General features: G+C 39.7%; 1 protein-coding gene and 1 pseudogene across 1 annotated transcript; both read left to right on the forward strand.

The window, feature by feature from the left end:
* Positions 1-4,197: 4,197 nt before the first annotated feature.
* LOC149233005 (uncharacterized) lies at positions 4,198-5,151 on the forward strand. The gene has a single exon (XM_089382076.1). It carries the CDS (start codon positions 4,198-4,200, stop codon positions 5,149-5,151), a length of 954 nt encoding a protein of 317 aa, XP_089238202.1.
* Positions 5,152-11,398: 6,247 nt separating this feature from the next.
* LOC149233006 (BTB/POZ domain-containing protein At3g22104-like) lies at positions 11,399-16,604 on the forward strand (annotated as a pseudogene).
* The last annotated feature ends 2,881 nt before the right edge of the window (positions 16,605-19,485 follow it).

Genomic DNA, 19,485 nt, shown 5'->3' on the forward strand with positions numbered 1-19,485 from the left:
TGCGCAAAGAAACCTTCACTATCGCTTCTTCATCCCTTCGCGGAGGTGAAATCAAGGGGCTATACTCTAGACCCTTATTTCCTTCGTTTCTGTAAATTTTTCCGCTTCGCGTAGTCCCGAACATCAAGGTAGATGCATAACCCATTTTTCGCACAACAGCATTTTAATCCAAGTATTCAAAGATTTTACGTACTTACCTCATGGTCCTTTGAAAAAGCGTCGCTCTGCCTCGCTATAGCTAACTGAGGTGTTGACCGCGAATTCAATAAAAAATCATCCTATGACATGATCGAGCCAATGATCGATAGTGTGCACAACCTTATCCTCCAATGCTTCCAACCTTCGCACTAGCTCTGGGGTCCACACAATAAGACCGTCAAGTTTCCACCTTCCTTGGCTATCTGCTAGCTTTGCGATCCACTCGTATAGCTCAACTGGAAAGGAGGCAAAAAATATTTCGTGGATCTCCATATACAGGTACAGGTACATATCTAGCCACTATTCTTTTGTTAGTCATGGACTTTTTTTTCTTGTGTCGCGAACTCGTGGATCCTTCTATCCAACCAGCCTTTAATTTCTTTCTTAGTTGGATTCCAGTGATACGACATCACACATCTCTTATGCAGATTCTAATCCCAGAAACAGAACCATTTGTTGGCTTGAGGGGGCCTAACCTAGGTTTAGTGTTAGTTATCCAAACAAATCCCTACACTAATGGCCCTTTCAGTATCAGCCCGTGGAGCGCGGACTGAAGTCTCACCCAAAGTAGTATGGGGGGATGCTGGAACCAAGTTTCTGCACCCTTGAGATAATTGTGATGTCGGTTTATTCTAGCTATACGTGCCTTCACGCAGGTTGCTTAGCCGTCTGTTCCACCCTTTAGCACCTTCGCAAAAGGGTACAATCGGCTTTCGTGTAGCCCTAACTTGGGGCTGAGGTACTTTCACGTTGCTAGGGAAATGAACTTTGATGTCTCCCAAACTAGGTTAAATGTCTTACTTATCTTATTTAACCAATCTTAGTTAGCTTCGTGTAAACAGATTACTTGCATTCACTTAGCCAACACATTTACATATATTCACGCATCATATAAGTACTATAAGTGAAATTCATACCCAACATGAAAAGATGCATAAACAGGAAATAAAGATGCATAAATTGTAGAATATTTCTCTTTATTGATAATTCCATATGATTACGGACTCGACCCGCCCTGCGCACTCAGCTGCAGTGGTCCACGCACTCAGCTACAGACTTCTACCCTAGGCCTCTGCGCACTCAGCTATAGAGCCTCTACCTATGCTACGACCCAAGACTTAGACTTCTTGCTCTAAAGTTATGACTCTCTTCATCCTCATTCCTTTTTTAACTACTTAGATCTTATCTCTATTTATACAATCTTGTGGTCCATGGACCAGGGGCAGATCTTTTATAGCTGACATTACATTTCCAAAATAAGGGCAGACAACCCTATGACTCTTTAACACCTACGCGCTCTGCGACCACAAAATGAGGAGTCTTTACACTTGGATTACAAAATTTGACCAAAATATGGGCCTTTAGCCCCCAAAGTACCCTTGGGGGATCTCACGGCTAACATAAAGGCTAGGAAAAACCATTGTCAATCCAAGTAATCCTCCATGCCAATGACGACTTATGACCAAGAAACCACATGTATGTGCCAAGCATGCCAAAACTACCAAGGAAATCATCCATGAAACTTGGTACCTACAAGAAAAACCCATTTTAGTTGTTGATCCTAATGTCCTCTTGCACTTTCCTGCTCTTTTTTTTCCTTATTTCTCCAAATCCCAAGTATTCCACACTCCTCCAAGAGTTATCCAAGGAAAATCTAAGTGTTCAAGAGTATGAGAGAGAAAGCAGAAAATGAGAGCTCCAAAACTGAACTGAAAAAAGCTACAAACTGATCCTCAAAAACCCTTTTATTATCGAGGCCTCTATTTTCTTCAATATTTCATTATTTTCCTTCATTTTCCTCCTCACATGCAACCTGTGACCTTTCAGCTCCCTTTTCTCCTAATTTCCATTATTTTCATAAATAAAATGTGAATTAATGCCACTTTGCCTTTCCAAATTCTTTTTCATTTCCTTTGCCAATTTCCATAGCCATTAATTAATCACAATTGATCCCCATCACTATTTTTTCCCAACATTCAGCTTGGAATACTTGTCCTGGGATCTTGGTTATTATTTTTCCTTTATTAACTTTATTACATGGATTTTTTACTAGGGTTATTACAAAACCCTCCCCTTTGGGGAAAGACTATCCTCGATGTTCAGTGACACCAGGGTTGAACCTATTGCGCGCGCTGCCTAGGGTTACCTGCTGCGCAGTCGACTGGCTTTTCGTCTATCGCTCATCGCCCATGGCCCCTCCAGAGGCTCCACCGGAGGGGGTCGACATCCAACAGGCGTTCTCCAACTTAGTGAAATCATTGCCTCCTCAGCGCCCTCGTCCTGTTGTCTCAAAATTTGTCAAGAAATTAGATGGCCTTCAAGAAGTTCTCTTGCCTCCTGCCCTACCTCGCTTGGCCGCTCTTTCGCTGGCAGAAAAAGGACTCATCGGTCAGTTCACGGGCCTCTGGCCCTCTCCGAAAACCGTCCAGAGATGGGTTGAGAGAAACTGGTCTGATAAAATACAAGGGAAGATATCCATCAGATTCTGCGGGAAAGGGTACTTCACATTTCACTTTGAATCCAAAGAAGACAAGGATTTAATTTTCAGAAACGGACCCTATTTCATGGATTCCAGGGGCCTGTATCTCAACAAATGGACCCCTGATTTTGATCCTGAGCTTGATGTCCCCAGTGTTGTCCCGGTCTGGGTCCGGCTCCCTCATCTTCCCCTTCACTGCTGGGGGGATGATTCGGTTCGAGCCATTGGGAATGCAGTTGGTAAATATGTTGATCGAAGTGAGCCAAAAGACAACATGCAAGCTTGTGCCCAGATTTGTGTTGAAGTGGATCTCGGCAAAGGCCTCCTTGAAGCCATCAAGCTCAAAGTGGACGATTGGAGCCATATTCAGCAGTTGGATTACGAGCAGATCTCGTTCAAGTGCAAGGTATGTCACGAGTATGACCACTTTGCAAATCGATGTACTAAGCTTATTAATGTAGAAAACGGTCCTCAAGAGGAACAATGGGAAGTGGTAAAAAAAAAGAAATCAGCCTCCCTGGTTAAAGCTACCTCTGTAGCTGACCCATCGGCCTCTGCAGAAGGTCATCCTTCCCCCTCTTCTCCTGCACCCTCCAAATCTCCCCCCTGCCCCCCTCCTCTGCCCCCTTCATCTAACCCCTTCTCTATCCTTTCTCTCCCTGAAAGCCAACCCCTAGACCCTCCCTCTCATGAAAGCCTCCCCCAAAGCTCTTCCAAATCCACCTTGCCCCTGATCATCTCCTCTCAGCCCCCTCTGGATCCTCCCTTAAACAGAATCACCAGGAGCTCTTCCAAAGACCATGGAGGATCTAGTGATACTTTCAAGAAGCCTGGTCTGGGTAGGAAATCCGCCAAGCAGCATCGGGATGAGAACGCGCAGAAAGATATAGCTATGGGAACTCAGACACCCATAGAATCTTTCATCCTGGGTCAGCATGACAAAGATACAGATAACAAGGAACAAGGGGGGCGAGCACCACCCCGGACATCACATTTACAATGATAAAAATCCTGTCTTGGAACAGCAGGGGATTTGGGCACCCCTCCAAGATAGTAGCCCTTAGAGATCTCATACATCATGAGAAACCTGGAATTATTTTGCTGCAAGAAACAAAGCAAGGTCAGCGGGAAATGAATGGTATTATAGAACAGCAGAATCAGTATAAAGGAAGCATCAGTGAAGCAAGAGGAGCTTTAGGAGGAATAACCACTATCTGGAATCAAAACATATGGAACTGTAATTCGGAAACCATCAACCAACACTGGATCAAACAGTCTTGGAAAACAAAGAAGATAGGCAAACTGTAATCATCTACAATATTTATGTGCCCAACCACTACAGAGATAAGGATTGTTGTTGGCGCGATCTAAAGTCTAGCATCGATGAAGAAGGGAGTTCCAACATTATTTTGGGAGGCGATTTCAACCTTATCCTCCATGCCAATGAAAAGAGAGGCGGCAGTTTCACTTCTGACCCCTACAGAACCCATCTGGAAAACATCATGCAAGAATACGAACTTATGGACATTGTACCCAAAAATCAGCGATACACATGGAGTAATCGCAGGATTGGCGCAGGTAATATTATGGAGAGATTAGACAGAATTCTAATCAACGTTTCGCTACTTTCCATGTTTTCTGTTGGATACGCCAGCATTTTGACATGCCCTGCCTCAGACCATTTCCCTATCACGCTCACGCTGGAAAACCATAGCAATCTTGGGCCTATTCCCTTCAGGTATAGCTCCCTTTGGAACGACATTCCAGCAGTAGCTGAAATTGTCCTCAGTACCTGGAGTCAGCATGTCGAAGGGTCCCCTGGATTCATCTGGGAGTCCAAATTAAAAAAAACCAAACAGGCAATTAAAGAATGGGCCAAAACGAGCTACAAAGAGCCTGAAGAGGAAAAAAAGGAGCTTAAAAACAATCTCAACAGCACGCAAAGAGCGATAGAGGAGTTTGGCCTCTCCCAAGAAAGCAAACAACAGGAAAGCGACCTCTATTCACAATTGTGCCGAGTTAAAAGAGCAGAGGAATTAAAATGGAGGCTAAAATCGAGGCAATTGTGGTTGCAAGGAGGAGACAGGAACTCAGCCTTTTTCCATAAACAAACAATAGCCAGAAAGATAAGGAACAGCGTAAGCTCCATTATAGATGTTGAAGGTAACAGGCAAGTAAACCAGGACGCCATCCGAAGGACAGCAACAGAGCATTTTCGAGACCTCCTAATAGAAACTAAAGAACAGGAGGATTATACTGAGCTATTACAACATCTGCCTACAGGGATAAGCAAACAAATAAATGACAGTTTAACTAAAGATATTGATGAGGAAGAAGTCAGCAGAACGGTATGGGCTCTTCAGCCTGACAAAGCCCCAGGTCCTGATGGTTTTCCCATATGTTTCTATCAAACATTCTGGGGAATCATAAAAAAAGATCTGATAAAAATGTTAAAATGGATCCAGCGAAAGTGAAAAATAGGGGGGTATACCAACACCACTCATCTGGCCCTCATACCCAAAGAAAACCGGCCCTCTTCATTTGCCAGATTTCGTCCTATATCCCTTTGTAATTCTTCCTACAAAATCATGTCCAAAGTCATCGCCTCTCGCCTCAAACCCTTTCTTCCATCCCTCATTTCTGAAAATCAAGGGGGGTTCTTAGCAAATCGACATATAACTGACTCCATCCTCCTAGTACAAGAAGCCATTCACTCGAGCCAGTCCAGGAATGAGAAAGGATTTGTACTCAAACTTGATTTGGCCAACGCTTTTGATAGAGTGAGGCACTCTTTTCTCTTAGTCGTCTTGAAGAAGATGGGATTTGATGCAGGCTTTCTTAACCTCATCAAAGCCTACATTGCCGGGCCATGGATCACCCCTCTTGTAAATGGCAGACCAGGTGATGCTTTCCAATCCTCCCATGGTCTAAGACAAGGTTTCCCTCTCTCACCTTATCTTTTTATTCTAATGGCTGAATCATTTAGCAAAGCGCTGGATTTCCATCGGAGGGTCGGCCTCATAACAGGAATAAAATTTGGGAATGGAGTCAAGAATATAAATCACTCGCAATTTGCAGATGACACCTTGCTAATTGGAGGGGCTTCTATCACAATAGCTAGGCGTTTCAAAGTCCTTCTGGATAAATTTATGGATTACTCTGGTGGTCTGGTCAATCAACAAAAAAGTTGTATTTACGGTTGGAATACAACATCGCAGGTCCTCCATAATATTGCTGCAACATTTGGGGTCTCATGCCACTATGACTGGACTCATTTTTCATATTTGGGCATTCCTGTAAGCGCAGGGCCCTTGAGGGCAGAAGTCTGGGACACTATAATCGATAAGATGAAAAGGAAAGTCCAGCAGTGGGGCTCAATATGGCTTAACCCAGCTGGTCGTCTCACCCTTCTGAAATCCGGTATATCCTCTTTGCCTTTATACCAATTTACTCTCCTTCAAGCCCCTGCTTCCTTTCATCACAAAATGGAAGGCATCCTCCGCCATTTCTTGTGGCAAGGAGGGAAACAAGACAAAAAGAAGTTTAATTTGATCAGCTGGAAGCAAGTAATTCAGCCCCAAGATCGAGGTGGCCTTGGCATCAGATCCCCCAGATATCTTAACTTAGCTTTCGAAGGAAAAATTGTTTGGAGATTCATAACTGGTCTTCCTGCATGGTGGAAAAGGGTATTGGAAATTAAATATCTAAATTTTCCAAGGCATCAGCTCCTCGATCAAGACATCCCCAACAGAGACTCCACCAAAATCTGGCGCTTATGCAAAAAAGAAATTCCTATAATTGCCCAAAATACTTCCAAAATTCCTAAGGGAGGAGCAAGCATCAATATTGGAGCGGACAAAATCATGGGACAACAACCTATTAATACGCAAGCTGGAGTCAATCCCATCCTCTCCTTTTTTGAAAGAGCTGGTATCCATCATTTGGATCAGATCTCACAGTGGGATCCTTCATCCCTACTATGGTCTGGATGGTCCTTCCCTGTTATACCCAATGATCTCAAAGTTAGTTTGTCAGCTCTCCAATCCCACTTGCATAGTATAGCCCCTGTCAAAAAGAATACCTTAGATGGATTTAGTTGGGACCCTTCTGGATCTGTATATACCATTAAGGCTGCCCATCAATTCCTCTGCAGCAGTAATCATCCCATGCCAATCTGGAATCATTGGAAGGTTGTTTGGAAGTCTGAGGCCCTCCCAAAAATCAAATTTTTTATATGGACTCTTCTCAAAGGGAAAACTCTTACTGCCGAAAACCTGCAAAAGCGTGGAATCATCGGTCCCTCTCGCTGTCCCAACTGCTTGGCTACTGAGGAATCCATCCATCACCTCTTTATTGACTGCCCCTTCGCTACTGAATGTTGGGAAAACTTGTCTCAGAACAATCAGACTCCGTGGACCAGCCAAGATACCATAGGAGAAATTCTGCATAAGTGGAAAAAGAATTACCCCTGGCAGCGAAGGAAGAATAGCATAGCGAAGAGGGTTTGGGATATTCTCCCTTACACCATGTTATGGAATATTTGGTTGGCTCGCAATCGAAAAGTTTTTAAGGACAAGGGTTCGAATATTAGAAGTCTATGCAGCAAAGCAAGGGGTCTCGCCCTTGAAACCATATCAGCTAAGAACCAGAGGAATATAGACATCACCGAGCTCAGTGTGGAAGAACGAAGCTTTATTGGTCACTTGTTGGACAAAAACAATAGCAGGCAGATAGGTAGCACTGCTCGCAACAGGAAAAATATTGTCCCTCATAATTGGAAAATTAGATTCAAAGAAAATGAGTTTGCTGCTTGGATCCAAAATTGCAATAGGTACTGTCTTTTTTTCGACGGAGCTTCAAAGTCGAACCCTGGGGCTGCAGGGGCTGGAGGAGTGATCCTTAATGCCAATGGGGACATTGTTTTATCATATGAATGGGGTCTCAGACACATTTCCAACAACAGGGCAGAAGCCCTGGCCCTATACCAGGGACTTATTCAGCTTGGGAAGCTTGGTACAGATGCAGCCTTCATCTTCGGAGATTCGACAGTGGTTATTAGTTCAATGGTCCAGAAGAGAGACCCCCTAAATGTGTTTCTCCAGCAGATTTTAAGCCGCTGTCACATTCTAGCTCACCCTATGGAAGATCTGCGCTTCTATCATGTTCTGCGCAGCTTAAACAAAAATGCTGACAAACAGGCCAACAAGGCATGTGCCAGACCTCAGGGCTGTCTAGTTTGCAACGGAGTAGAGACTTATCACCATTTGCCATGACTGTGAACAGCTTTTTCCTCAATCAGCTTTGCAATAAGCCTGTAAGTTCTGACATGATGGAAGGATCGACGAATCATAAATCTCTCACTGTGACCAAGATATACAGAGGGATCTGGCGCACTCAGAAAATCCATTTGCATGAGACATCAGTCAGGCGATCGTTCTTTTTCTCCCTTCAGGCCTTCCCTCACCCGCATCCCCATTTCAGCCCCTTCTCTTCCTTAATCCTACCTTTTTCCCTCTCTGTTCAATTGAACGCCCAGTTCCTGTGGACCTGTCTAAGTCTCTTGTCTCAGAACCCCCTTCCTCTGGAATTTTTGGGCACCCCTCCCTCAAGGCTCCTCCCTCCGGGAAGCATATTTCACTTACAGCGCTCAAAGATCAGAGTCCCCAAGACAACGTTCCAGTATCGAGCCTCGGGCCTCTCTTCTTATCAGGATTTGTCCTCATCTACTTCTTTGACGCGGGTCAGACAGGCACTCCAAACAGGCATATCAGACTTCTCTTCATTTTTTGGCGCGGATCAGCCAGGCGTTTCAATCAGGCATATCAGGCTTCTTTCCATTTATTATAGTCAGGCATATCAATCATCTCATTATTGATAGATAATGTTCTGCAAATGTTGTCTTTTAGTGTTCCAATTTGTCAGGATATATTCCAGTTTAGCTTTCATTTCAAAGCCTAAGTGGCGGGAACCTGGAGGATCCTGTTGTTGTAAATCCTTCTCTCCTAGCACCACTCGGCGAATAATTATGTACTACAGGGGAGCAGTCTCCATCTCCCTCTTTTTTCGAAACGTAATATAGCAACCGATGATGTTAAAAAAAAGGATTGAATATTATCTAAAATTGTACATAATTTCCTTAATAAATTCTATCATTTTCATACTAATATATTTTAGAGAAAAAATAACATACTAGTGTCAGAAGAATGTGAATATTTTTGAGTTATATGGTTCCACGGACACAAACGATATATATATATATATATATATATATATATGCATTTGTGTGTTTCCCCTTTAGTAAGAGGCCACATGTGCAATCATGATCATGTGTCTCATTATATGGCAAAAGCAAAAAAGTACTCAAATGAAAAAAGATAAAAAAAAAATAATAATATAAAAATATCAATTAAATGAGTTGAGTTTCATACTTGTTAATTATAAAAAATAAATGCTAAATTTGTAACAAAGCTAACTCACAATAAATTTTGGTAAAAGCTATAGTGAACCTATTTAATGGGTTTAGAAAATATAAATAATGTTATAAAAAGTAAATACTAAATTTGCAAATAAGTCAACTGATAGTAAATATTGGTAAAAACTATGGTTAATCACTCACAAAATATAAATAACTTTATGTAAAGTTAAATGAAATGCTAAAACTCTTTAAAAATATATATAAAAATAGAAGTAGAATTTCTAAACAAATAATTTTATATATTATATTTTGAATAATATAAAATACGTTATTATAATCATAATTAAAAATTTTATTATAAAAAATATAAAATATATTTTAAAATTTTTCAAAAAATAATTTTAACATTTTGTTATATGTTATTTTCAAATTTCTATTAAAAAAAATTGATTTTATAAACTTGAAAGGGTAGTTTCTTGGGTCGCGGTTTTATATATACGAAAATATGATCATTTTTACTAGTATTTTAATAATAATTAAAAAATATGCTTACCTTTTATTTTTAAATTTGTTTAGCAATCTTTAGAATGTTTACAACACATCTCTTAAAGAAATTGGAATTAAAAAACATAAATCAATAGAGAAATGGGGGGTCGCGGTTTTGTCACTACTTAAAAATTTATGTAAAGTATTAATGATACCTTTTAAAGGAAATGAATAAATTAGATAAAAATTATATATTAAATTTTAGAAAAAATATGACATGAAATTGAATTTAAATTGACATGTTTTGTCTTCTTTTACCACCACCTAGTTTTTGATGATTTTGTAAATTTAAGAGTAAACATTCCAACTCCATTTATTTTTATAAAACTTCTTTGCAACAAAAAGGGAAAAAGTGATACACATTAACATGCTTTTACGGGTTACACTCTACACCTCCAAATGAATGTGGGTGGGGAGGATAATAATAATTATTCCCAACCACCTAAGATAAACCAAATTGACATAATATGGGTGTGTCTATGGGTGTGTAATTTTAAGGTCATGGCCTTACCAAACACCAAATTAGTGTATGAGGCACCCTTGTTGATGGGACAAGAGGTGTAGACCCCTAAAATCTATGGAAATGTACATACTCTACTCACCTCTGAATTTGAACATGTATCTTTAAAAAAAGACAAAAATATTCAACCATTAAACTTATTCAAATTATATAATATTAAAAGTAAAAAAACAAAAACAAAAAATAATAACATATAAAAATAATTTAATATCTTTCCAATATTATATATAATTTTTTATTTTATGTAAAGAATGTATGCAAATTTAAGAATTTAAATATGGAAATTTAAATAATTTAATATAAAGTAAAAGAATTTTAATCATAATTCTCTACTTCACATGAATTAATTAATCATATAAATAAATATGAAATTTTGTTGTCTCCACTTAAGAATATAGAGATTAATATTTTTTTTTTATAATAATGAAAGTTTGACTTTAACATAAAATATTAATATGGAAATATTTTAACATCCATCATCTAAACAAAACTTTAACTTTGATCATATTTAATTACGTCGTAAGGCGTTCCCTTTTAAAAAAATTCCCCAAGTTGCTCCGATATGTCTGTCTGGAGCGTCTGATCAAATGTTAGATGATTAAATATTTTTGTGCCCTTGGAATAATGGTTAAGAAAACAGTTACGCGACACAGTTAGGGAAAAATTGTATACAACCTTTGTCGATATAAACACCCAAGTAACAGTCTTTATTGTGCTGCAGAACTGGTTCCCTTTCGCTACCAAATGCAAAGAACTTATAGACGAGCGGGCATGCAGTGTTCTTTGCCTTTGTATCTATCTTTTTGGGTGTTTTCATGGTGAAACCTCATATACATATTCTTGCATAAAACCTTGATAACTCCCACCTGTAGGAGAGGCGACGATGTGAAACACAATCTGCGCCTAGGTTTGCAAGGTGAAGAATGACTCCTTTCTGCTCTGCCAGAATTTAGCCTACTTCTAGTGAATTCTACCAACTTAACCTGGCATCGGGTGCTCTATGAAGACATAACACTAGCGTCGCCTGCCTAGTGTAAAATGCAGGACCAGCCGGCAAGAAAGGTCATTGGACTGGCAGGTCTGGTCCATTCCATTCTTAATTAATCCATGAGGCAGTGATTGGATTAAGGATTAAGGTTGCCTCATTCCTACCTAAATAATGAAGGAATTGGTCCATTTGAATTGGTCCTTCATTGGATTATTAAGGAAGTTGAAGGAAGGGATGTGAATGGAGAGCAACATGCACCCTGTATGTGATCTGGAGGTGAATGTCAATGGAGAAGAAACATTATTTCTAGACAAGGTATTGTTATCCTATCCTTCTATTTTTTTTCTTTTATTAGGCCAGAGAAAAGCAAGGTGCTCTAGAACTTTCTTTACTTTCATTTTGAGTTTTCTTTAGCTCTTGGGGCTTGAGATTGAGGGTTAGGATGGGTTTATGTTAGTTATGCTATTTTTTAGGTGGTAGGTATGTTGAAATGGATTGATTGTTATTTTTTTGGGTGGTGGGTATCCTGAGATGAATTGGGGGCGTGATTGGATTTCTTATAGAAAACACTGCTTTCCTTCTCAGGGAGGTTGATCAAGTTGTTCAACAAGGCAGCAACAGCAGGAGGTCAGGCAGGGCAAGTGAAGTCATGCAAAGTGATACTTCATGATTTACCAGGAGGCACCGAGGCATTTGAGTTGGTGGGAAGGTTCTGCTACAATGGGATCAACAACATTGAGATCACATCCACCAACATATGCAAGCTTCGTTGTGTGGCTGATCATCTGGAGATGACAGAAGAGATCCAAGAAGGGAACTTGGAGATGACAGAAGAGATCCAAGAAGGGAACCTAGAGATGACAGAAGAGATCTAAGAAGGGAACTCGAAGATAACAGAAGAGATCCAAGAAGGGAACCTAGAGATGATAGAAGAGATCCAAGAAGGGAACCTAGTGAGGCGAACAAAGGATTTTATCAAGGGCTTGGCCTTCTGGAGTTGGTGGGAATTGATAAATGCATTGAAGGACTACGAGGCTATGGTATTGACAACAGATTCTACAAGGATTATTCAGAGATGTATTGATGTATTCATAGATGTATTGATGTACTCATAGAAAGAATGAATGCTAAATGTGATACCAGTCCTGCCTCATCTTCTCCTGATAGTATTGGGATTCGGTATTCTTGCCATACGAGAAGCTCTAAGAGCTCAAAAACTAAAACAGGGTGGTGGTTTGAAGATTTGTCGTCATTGAGTATGTATTTGATGGAAAGAATTGTCAAAACCATGATTTCCCACAAAATGGACAACTGGGTTATCAATAGATTTCTTTCACATTACCTGAAGTCTACCTTTCCCATGCTTGGCTACAGCTCCATATCCCCCAAGAAAAAATGTGGGAGGGATGAGCAGATTATGCACCACTATGCCTAGAAAGTGCAGAGGGAAGTTCTCGAAACTGTTGTGGGTTTGCTTCATTATTTGGAGAGAGAAACAGTCACATGCATGAGCTTTTTTGGGATCCTAAGAGTGGCCACTGTGTTAAATGCCTCTAAATTATGCAGGAAACAGCTAGACAATATGATTGGATCACAGTTGGACAATGCTACATTGGACAACATATTAATTCTTGCACCCCAGGGGATGGGTTTCCTCTATGATGTGGATCTTGTTCTCAGATATGTGCAGATTTTCCTCATGGATTAGGCGATGGTTTCTATGCCTGAATTTCCCACTGGCACTATCGAGCCCACTTCTGGAATTTTCTACCAGAGTCGGCTAAAGAGGGTGGGTAGCCTCATGGACAAGTATATTACAGAGGTGGCCCCCGATGTCAATCTCAAGCCCTCCAAATTTCAGTTGCTTCTTGAATCATTGCCAGATGATGCTAGAGATTCCTGTGATGTGCTTTACAGAGCCTTGGATATGTATCTTGAGGTAAGCCCTAGATGGATTCTCTAAAACAGACTCTTTAATATCGCCTCCATAGATACAATTTGTTTTATTTTTTAAAATTGTTTCGAGCTAGGCTGAGCCATTACAATTAAGTTCTTGATGTGCCCTGAATTCTTACCAGCAACAATGGATCTTAATAGGAATCCCCAATCATATGAATGTGTTCATCAAAATTGTATGAATCAACACAAATAAGTTTTTCTGTTTGGCCTGAATAAACACTATCAATGGGCTAACTATAAGAAAGTCCTAATCACAGAAAAGGTTCTTTGACTTCTCAACTTAAATGGGTTCTTTAATCTAACTCAAATGAATACCAAAGTCAGGTTCTTTCAGATTACCTCAGATAAACATACAGAGTGTAGTATTCCTAATGGAAATATACAATGATAAACAAAAGAAAACATAACCAAAGGCACACAGAAAAATACTCAAGCATCTGAACACCATTTTAAAGCCAAAACTGTGTCGCTGAGCCATTTTATTAATAAAGATGGGTGTAAAATGAGGTGCTGGAAAAAGTGCACCTGGTCTTGCTCAAGGCAAGCTATTTAAGCCCAAATGAATAATAATAAGTCCCCCTCAAATATGTTGATGCTCTGTCACCTAGCTCTGCGCTGAACTGCCCAGAAATACAGCGTTGGTTGAAAGGATTTGATGTTCAGGCCCTCTCTGATGCTGAGACAATTCTGTGAAATTAATCCCGCCCTCTCCACCAATAATCCACAAAATCCCATGAAGGAATTGGCCAATGCTTGACTTTGGAAATTTGACCCTATTTCGCCTAGCTCCTCTAACTATTGGCTGAGTTGGGACCCTAGTTTGACCCCTCAAATCTACCCAAAAAATTCTAGGAATTTGGGATTGTGATCCTTACCCAATACCCAGAAAAACCTAGAAAGGGTTTCCCTTGGTTCCAACCTTCAAAAACTGACCCTTCACAACTTGGCCCTCCTCCAATTTCGAATTTTGTTGTTGTGACTGACTCTGTCAATCTATGCTCTCCCAACTCCAACAATCCTCCTCAAATGCCCCCCTAAATGATCTCACAACGCCCTAGTTCCAAACTCCCCAAATAGTGTTGCCCCAAAGAGTCTCACTCCAATCACTGCGCAGTCATGGAGGAGATGAAGAAATCTTGCGTGTGATGAAATGAGAGATGTGTATAATATGGCCCTCTTGTCTGATGTTGCCCTCTATACTCCTAAAAATGATGACGAATTAGAACTCCCTCCTTGGGTTGGCACTCGAAGTCTACCAAAGCAAGGGTTGAGATCTCTGCTCGGAGATACTCGTGTGCTAAACCACACTGCAGACTTGGCTTTAGCTCAAGCATGCTATGTCAAAGACACAATTTTTGAATAGATGAATACATTACCAAAATGAGTGCCTCTTGCTCTATTTATAATTCGTGGCCCCTTCTCTCCTTGTGGTCCCCACTCTCTCTCTCTCTCTCTCCTAATTCACATTCCTTTATCTTTCCTCTCTCCTCCAAGAGTGCAGGTTCCCTTCCTTGGGTCGAATTCTCTCTCTTGTGGTCCCCACTTTCCACTAGAGTCGCAATATTCTCTTTCCCTACTAAGTCCCGGTGCCAGAATTGTGTCCTATCCCAAACTCATCTCTAATGTTGAAATCAAAATTGGGGATATCACATAGAGGAAAATTGATGGGAATTTGCTATCTGCCTACCCCATGTGGGAGAGGCTACTATGCAACTTGGCTATTGGATTAGGTGATTAGAGAGTTCCCTGTGTCATGTGGATTCTATGAGTGGAACCATAAGTGGGTAAGCACCCATGAACTGTGAGAACATGGGTGCTTAAGAAGTTCTGAGTGTCATTTGAGTTCTAAGCTTCACCTGCCCAAAACTCAAAATCAAACAGTACAAATGAGAGCTATTTCATTTCTGTCTGGATTGGTGTAAATAGGTTCATTAATCTAGCCTGAGTTAATATTGTAAATGTTTTTTCAAGTATTGACGCTAATTGCAAAAATGTTATGCCAATTCTGCTCATGACACTAAAATCAAATTCTTTAATCTGACCTGAATAATAGTGGCAATAGATTCCTTACTTTAAAGGCCAAATTATACAAGGGGGTCTTTGGTGAATGCATTAACACCAAATATATTCTTTAATCTAAGCTCAACCATTCCAAATAAATGATCCAAGTAAGCCTGCATTAATATGAATAGGTTCTTTAAACTGGCTTCATATCAATCGGGTTTGTGTTGTTTGAATCGTATACATGCCTTCCATATAGTAACCTGAGTTAATACTGTACATTTTCATGAATTAAGTCGGAATCAGTTGAAAGTAATTTCGATCCTAGCCTAAGAGAATATGCACGAGTTTCTTGAATCCAAGATCAAATTATTAAAATGTGTTTCATTATTTCAGCGTGAATGTGTGCCAATTGTATGTTGTTATCAATGAGGCTTTTAACTTGGTCTGAATCTATACTAGTGGGTTCTCTGACTATGACTGACACACAAATGCAACAAGTCTTCTCATGTTTATTCTTGACAACTATTGTGGATTCTTTAAGTCAAACCTGAATTCTTTAACTTGGGTCATTAATGCAACCTCAATCAATGCCACTTGGTTCTTTGAATTTAAGCTCAAGTCAGAAGTTAAGAACATGAGAATTTTTTAGAAAATCTGAGTCAATACAATCTTTGTTCTTTGAATTTAAGCTCATGTCAGAAGTTAAGAACATGAGAATTTTTCAGAAAATCTGAGTCAATACAATTGGTTTCTTTGAAATAAGCCTTAAAACTAAGCCTGTATCAATAGCTATGGTTTCCTTCATCTGACCTGAATCATTCATAATGTGAACAGACTTCTTAACCTTGGGTTCTTTAGCACTTCTATTGATTTCTTAGAATTGAAGTACAACTGAGTATGTTTAATAGAAGCTGGTTTGAGAAATTGTGATTCTCAGAATCTATGCTGCTAGTAAAAAAATATTCCTTGAATATGATTTTTTTCCCTACATCAGAATGATCTAAATTTGTTTTTTGAACAGGTACACCCAATGTTGTCTGAAGAAGAAGAAATGGGCCTTTGCAAATCGATCAATTACCACAAACTCTCTTTTGAAGCAAGCAAACACATTGCACAAAATTCCATATTTCCATCGAGAATAGCAATACAGGTCCTGTTGTTGCAACAAGCAAAGCTGAGAAGCACATTTGATAGTTATTTTGTGAAAATTCCAGATTCCTTTCATTCCAATAGTGATAACAGGATGCATTTTCCCCAGGAAGAAGAGGTCACATGCAGCCCAGCAATTTTGTACTCAAAAGAGCTTGATTATAGTTTTGTTATTTGTGAGGAAAACCAAGAGTTGAAGGCAGACCTGCAGGGGATGCAGTGGAGATTGAGGGAGTTGGAGAAAGTCTGCAAAAATTTGCATTCTCAAATATCAAGACTCACTAATGTCAAAATTAAAAACAACAGTAACCATACCAACCATATATTTCCAAATCTTTGTTCATAACAAGGCATAAAATAAATGCAATTCAATTTCAACATGAATGGATTCATCTTGTACCATAAATATAACATGCAAGAAACTATTGGATTGGTTGAACAATGTATATTTGACAAAATGATTTTTTTAGCATATTCCTAGAGAGATACAATTGTCTTCAGAATGCTCATGCAAGCCTGGTTCCTCTAATCTAATATCTCAATGCCTAATTGATGTTTTCCTTTTGTTACATAGTGACATCTTAGTTAACCAAATGGTACATGAAAAACACATTACAGAAGGAGAATGACTGCCAGCTAATTTTGTAGCACTTATATATGTATCTATTCTCTTTCTCCTTAAAGGATTCCTCTTGTCTGGCTTGAAGGGTTGATTGTATTGTTTATTGCAGGGTTGAACAGGTTCGCACATCATTTCATTGTGCAAATATATACACATGGATCCACATGACAACTCTCCTACACCTACACACGGATCAGTCGCGATCTTTATCAAATTATTCACAGTGAAGAACGATGCTCTTCGGCCCACAATGTGTACTCAACATGAATTCCTTGATGCCCCTTTTCTTTTTGATGTTTTGAACAGAGTTTCAGTATAAAATTTGAAAGGATTGAAAAAAGGACAATACCCATTTTATAAAAGAGGTATAAAATATAAAGAATTGATATCGGACAATACCCATTTTAGTAAAGAGGAAAAAAAGGGAAAGTCGTAGTTGTAAGATTGAAATTGGGGGAGCTTAAGCCAATATGTTAGAAAGATGGATTTGAGATTTGAAATCCAATTTCTATTAGAGATTTGAATTTTCCAATGGATTCCCTCACCCATTTTTGGTCCTTAATGGAGATCATAGTAGGATTTTGGAACTTGGTCCCTCCCCAGTTGTTGGAAATGGTGAGGAGATGGTTGAATCATGGCAGGAGAAATGGAATGCTTACAAGTTTTTCAAGATTCCTTGGCACTATGGCTATGATGGGGTGCAGGAGAATGGATTATATAATAATCTTAGTATCTATGTCAGTACCCTGGGAGGTGTTGTGGATACTCATTGTGCTAATTTGCATAGTGCTAACAATTCCAACGATATGTTTATTTCATTAGAGGCAGGTCAGAGTGTGGAGGATGTGTTTTTAGGTGCCAAGTTGTGGTGGATACATGAGGTGAAGAAGAAGGATGGTGAGGGTGATCCACAAGTGGTATAAGGTTTATATCCTAAGACTTTATTTAGGTTGTTGTAGAGGAATTCAATCACAGGAAGAAAGAGCTCAAGCTCTATACAAATAGAAAGGATTCATCTATTGTCTCACCTTGTTGTGGTTTTACTTCTTTATATTTTTCTTTTCTGAGTATCTGTTATTTTGGTACAATTTCTCTTTCTTCTCCCTCTCGATTTGGTTGTTCTCTCCCCTGCTTTTGGTCTCTTCTTAAAGTGCATTTTATCCACCAGAGTTACAAAAGATGTAAGTAAGAGTGGGTTTCAACAAGTGTTGAAGCTTTGAGCAAGCAAATGTCATCAATAGAGACACTTCTCCTTTGATTTTCATATGGACCAGCTAACTATAACACCTGAAATTCACATGTACACCTGAAATGGTGGTGGTTGCAATGATGAATTTCTTGCACAACAACATCGAAAAAATTGTTATCATGGCCATCAGTTGAGCAAGAGGCTTATGGGGAATGTGCATATGCACCTCTTTCTCAACAGATGGCCATGATAACAAATTTTCATTGTTGTTGTGGAACAAGTTCATGGTTCCCACCACCATTTGTTAGATGGCGAGGAACAATGTACATGAGAATCTATGGTGTTATGGTCAACCTCCCATGTGCATATCAAAGGAGTTTGTTTCTATTGAGAACATTTTCTTAATGAAAGATTCAACATGTATTGAAACTCACTTTGTACTTACATTTTTTGTAACTATGGTGGATAAAATGCACTCTAGGATGGCTTATTAGGCCCTGACCCAGGTTCGGAAGAGTTATTAGCCAAAAAAATCCCGCAGCTACCGGCCCTTTCGGCAACAGCCCACAGAGCGCGGACTAAGGTCACACCCGAGGTAGTAGGGGAGGGTGTTGGAACTAGGGTTCCGCACCCTTGGGATGTCTTTATGTGGTTTGGATGGTTTGCTAACCGTTTTGTGGCTTCGCACTACTTTACTTCTGCATAGATCCGGAACCAAGCAAATCCTTAATAATTATTATTACTGAGTTTTTTACAAATCAAATCTACTTCTTACAATCTTTAAGCAAACATTTAATAGAGATAACCAGTGCGCGCACCCAGAAATGTTATAGATTTTCATAAACTCAGAACATAAGCATAAGCGCACAGATCAAACAGATATAAAAACCAGAAATTACCCAGATCCACAATATGTCAGAACCAACACAATATTTCAAAACCAACTTACCTTTATTCAACTCTTTCACCAATACAACTAGATCTTCCCTTTGCACTCAGCTGCAGGGGTCCGCGCACACAGCTGCAGACTCTACCAGGCCTCTGCGCACATAGTTGCAGATCCTCTATCTATCTACCAACACCCTTTTCTTGAACTTACAGACACAGAAAATATTGTCTTTACAAACCCATAGCACTAAGATTCATCCCCAACAAGAACTGCCTTCTATCCTTAGATCCTTGCTCTATTTATACATTCCCATGGTCCGCGGACCATGGGCAGGCCGACTTACTTCCTATTATTCTATACTATTTCTTGGGCAGACAACCCTTTGACTCGACCTATTACATTTCGTGCTCTGCATATTTCAGATATTTACAATATTATTATCCTAACTTATAGGCTTTAAGCCCCAAAAATATTACGCAGGACCTCCGCTATCCAACAGGCCCCGAACACAATCATCGTGACTGTCC

This window comes from Pinus tabuliformis, chromosome J (assembly GCF_031772625.1).
Source record: "Pinus tabuliformis cultivar Carrire ecotype Pingquan chromosome J, CPIR1, whole genome shotgun sequence".
In the NCBI taxonomy this organism is placed as follows: domain Eukaryota; kingdom Viridiplantae; phylum Streptophyta; class Pinopsida; order Pinales; family Pinaceae; genus Pinus; species Pinus tabuliformis.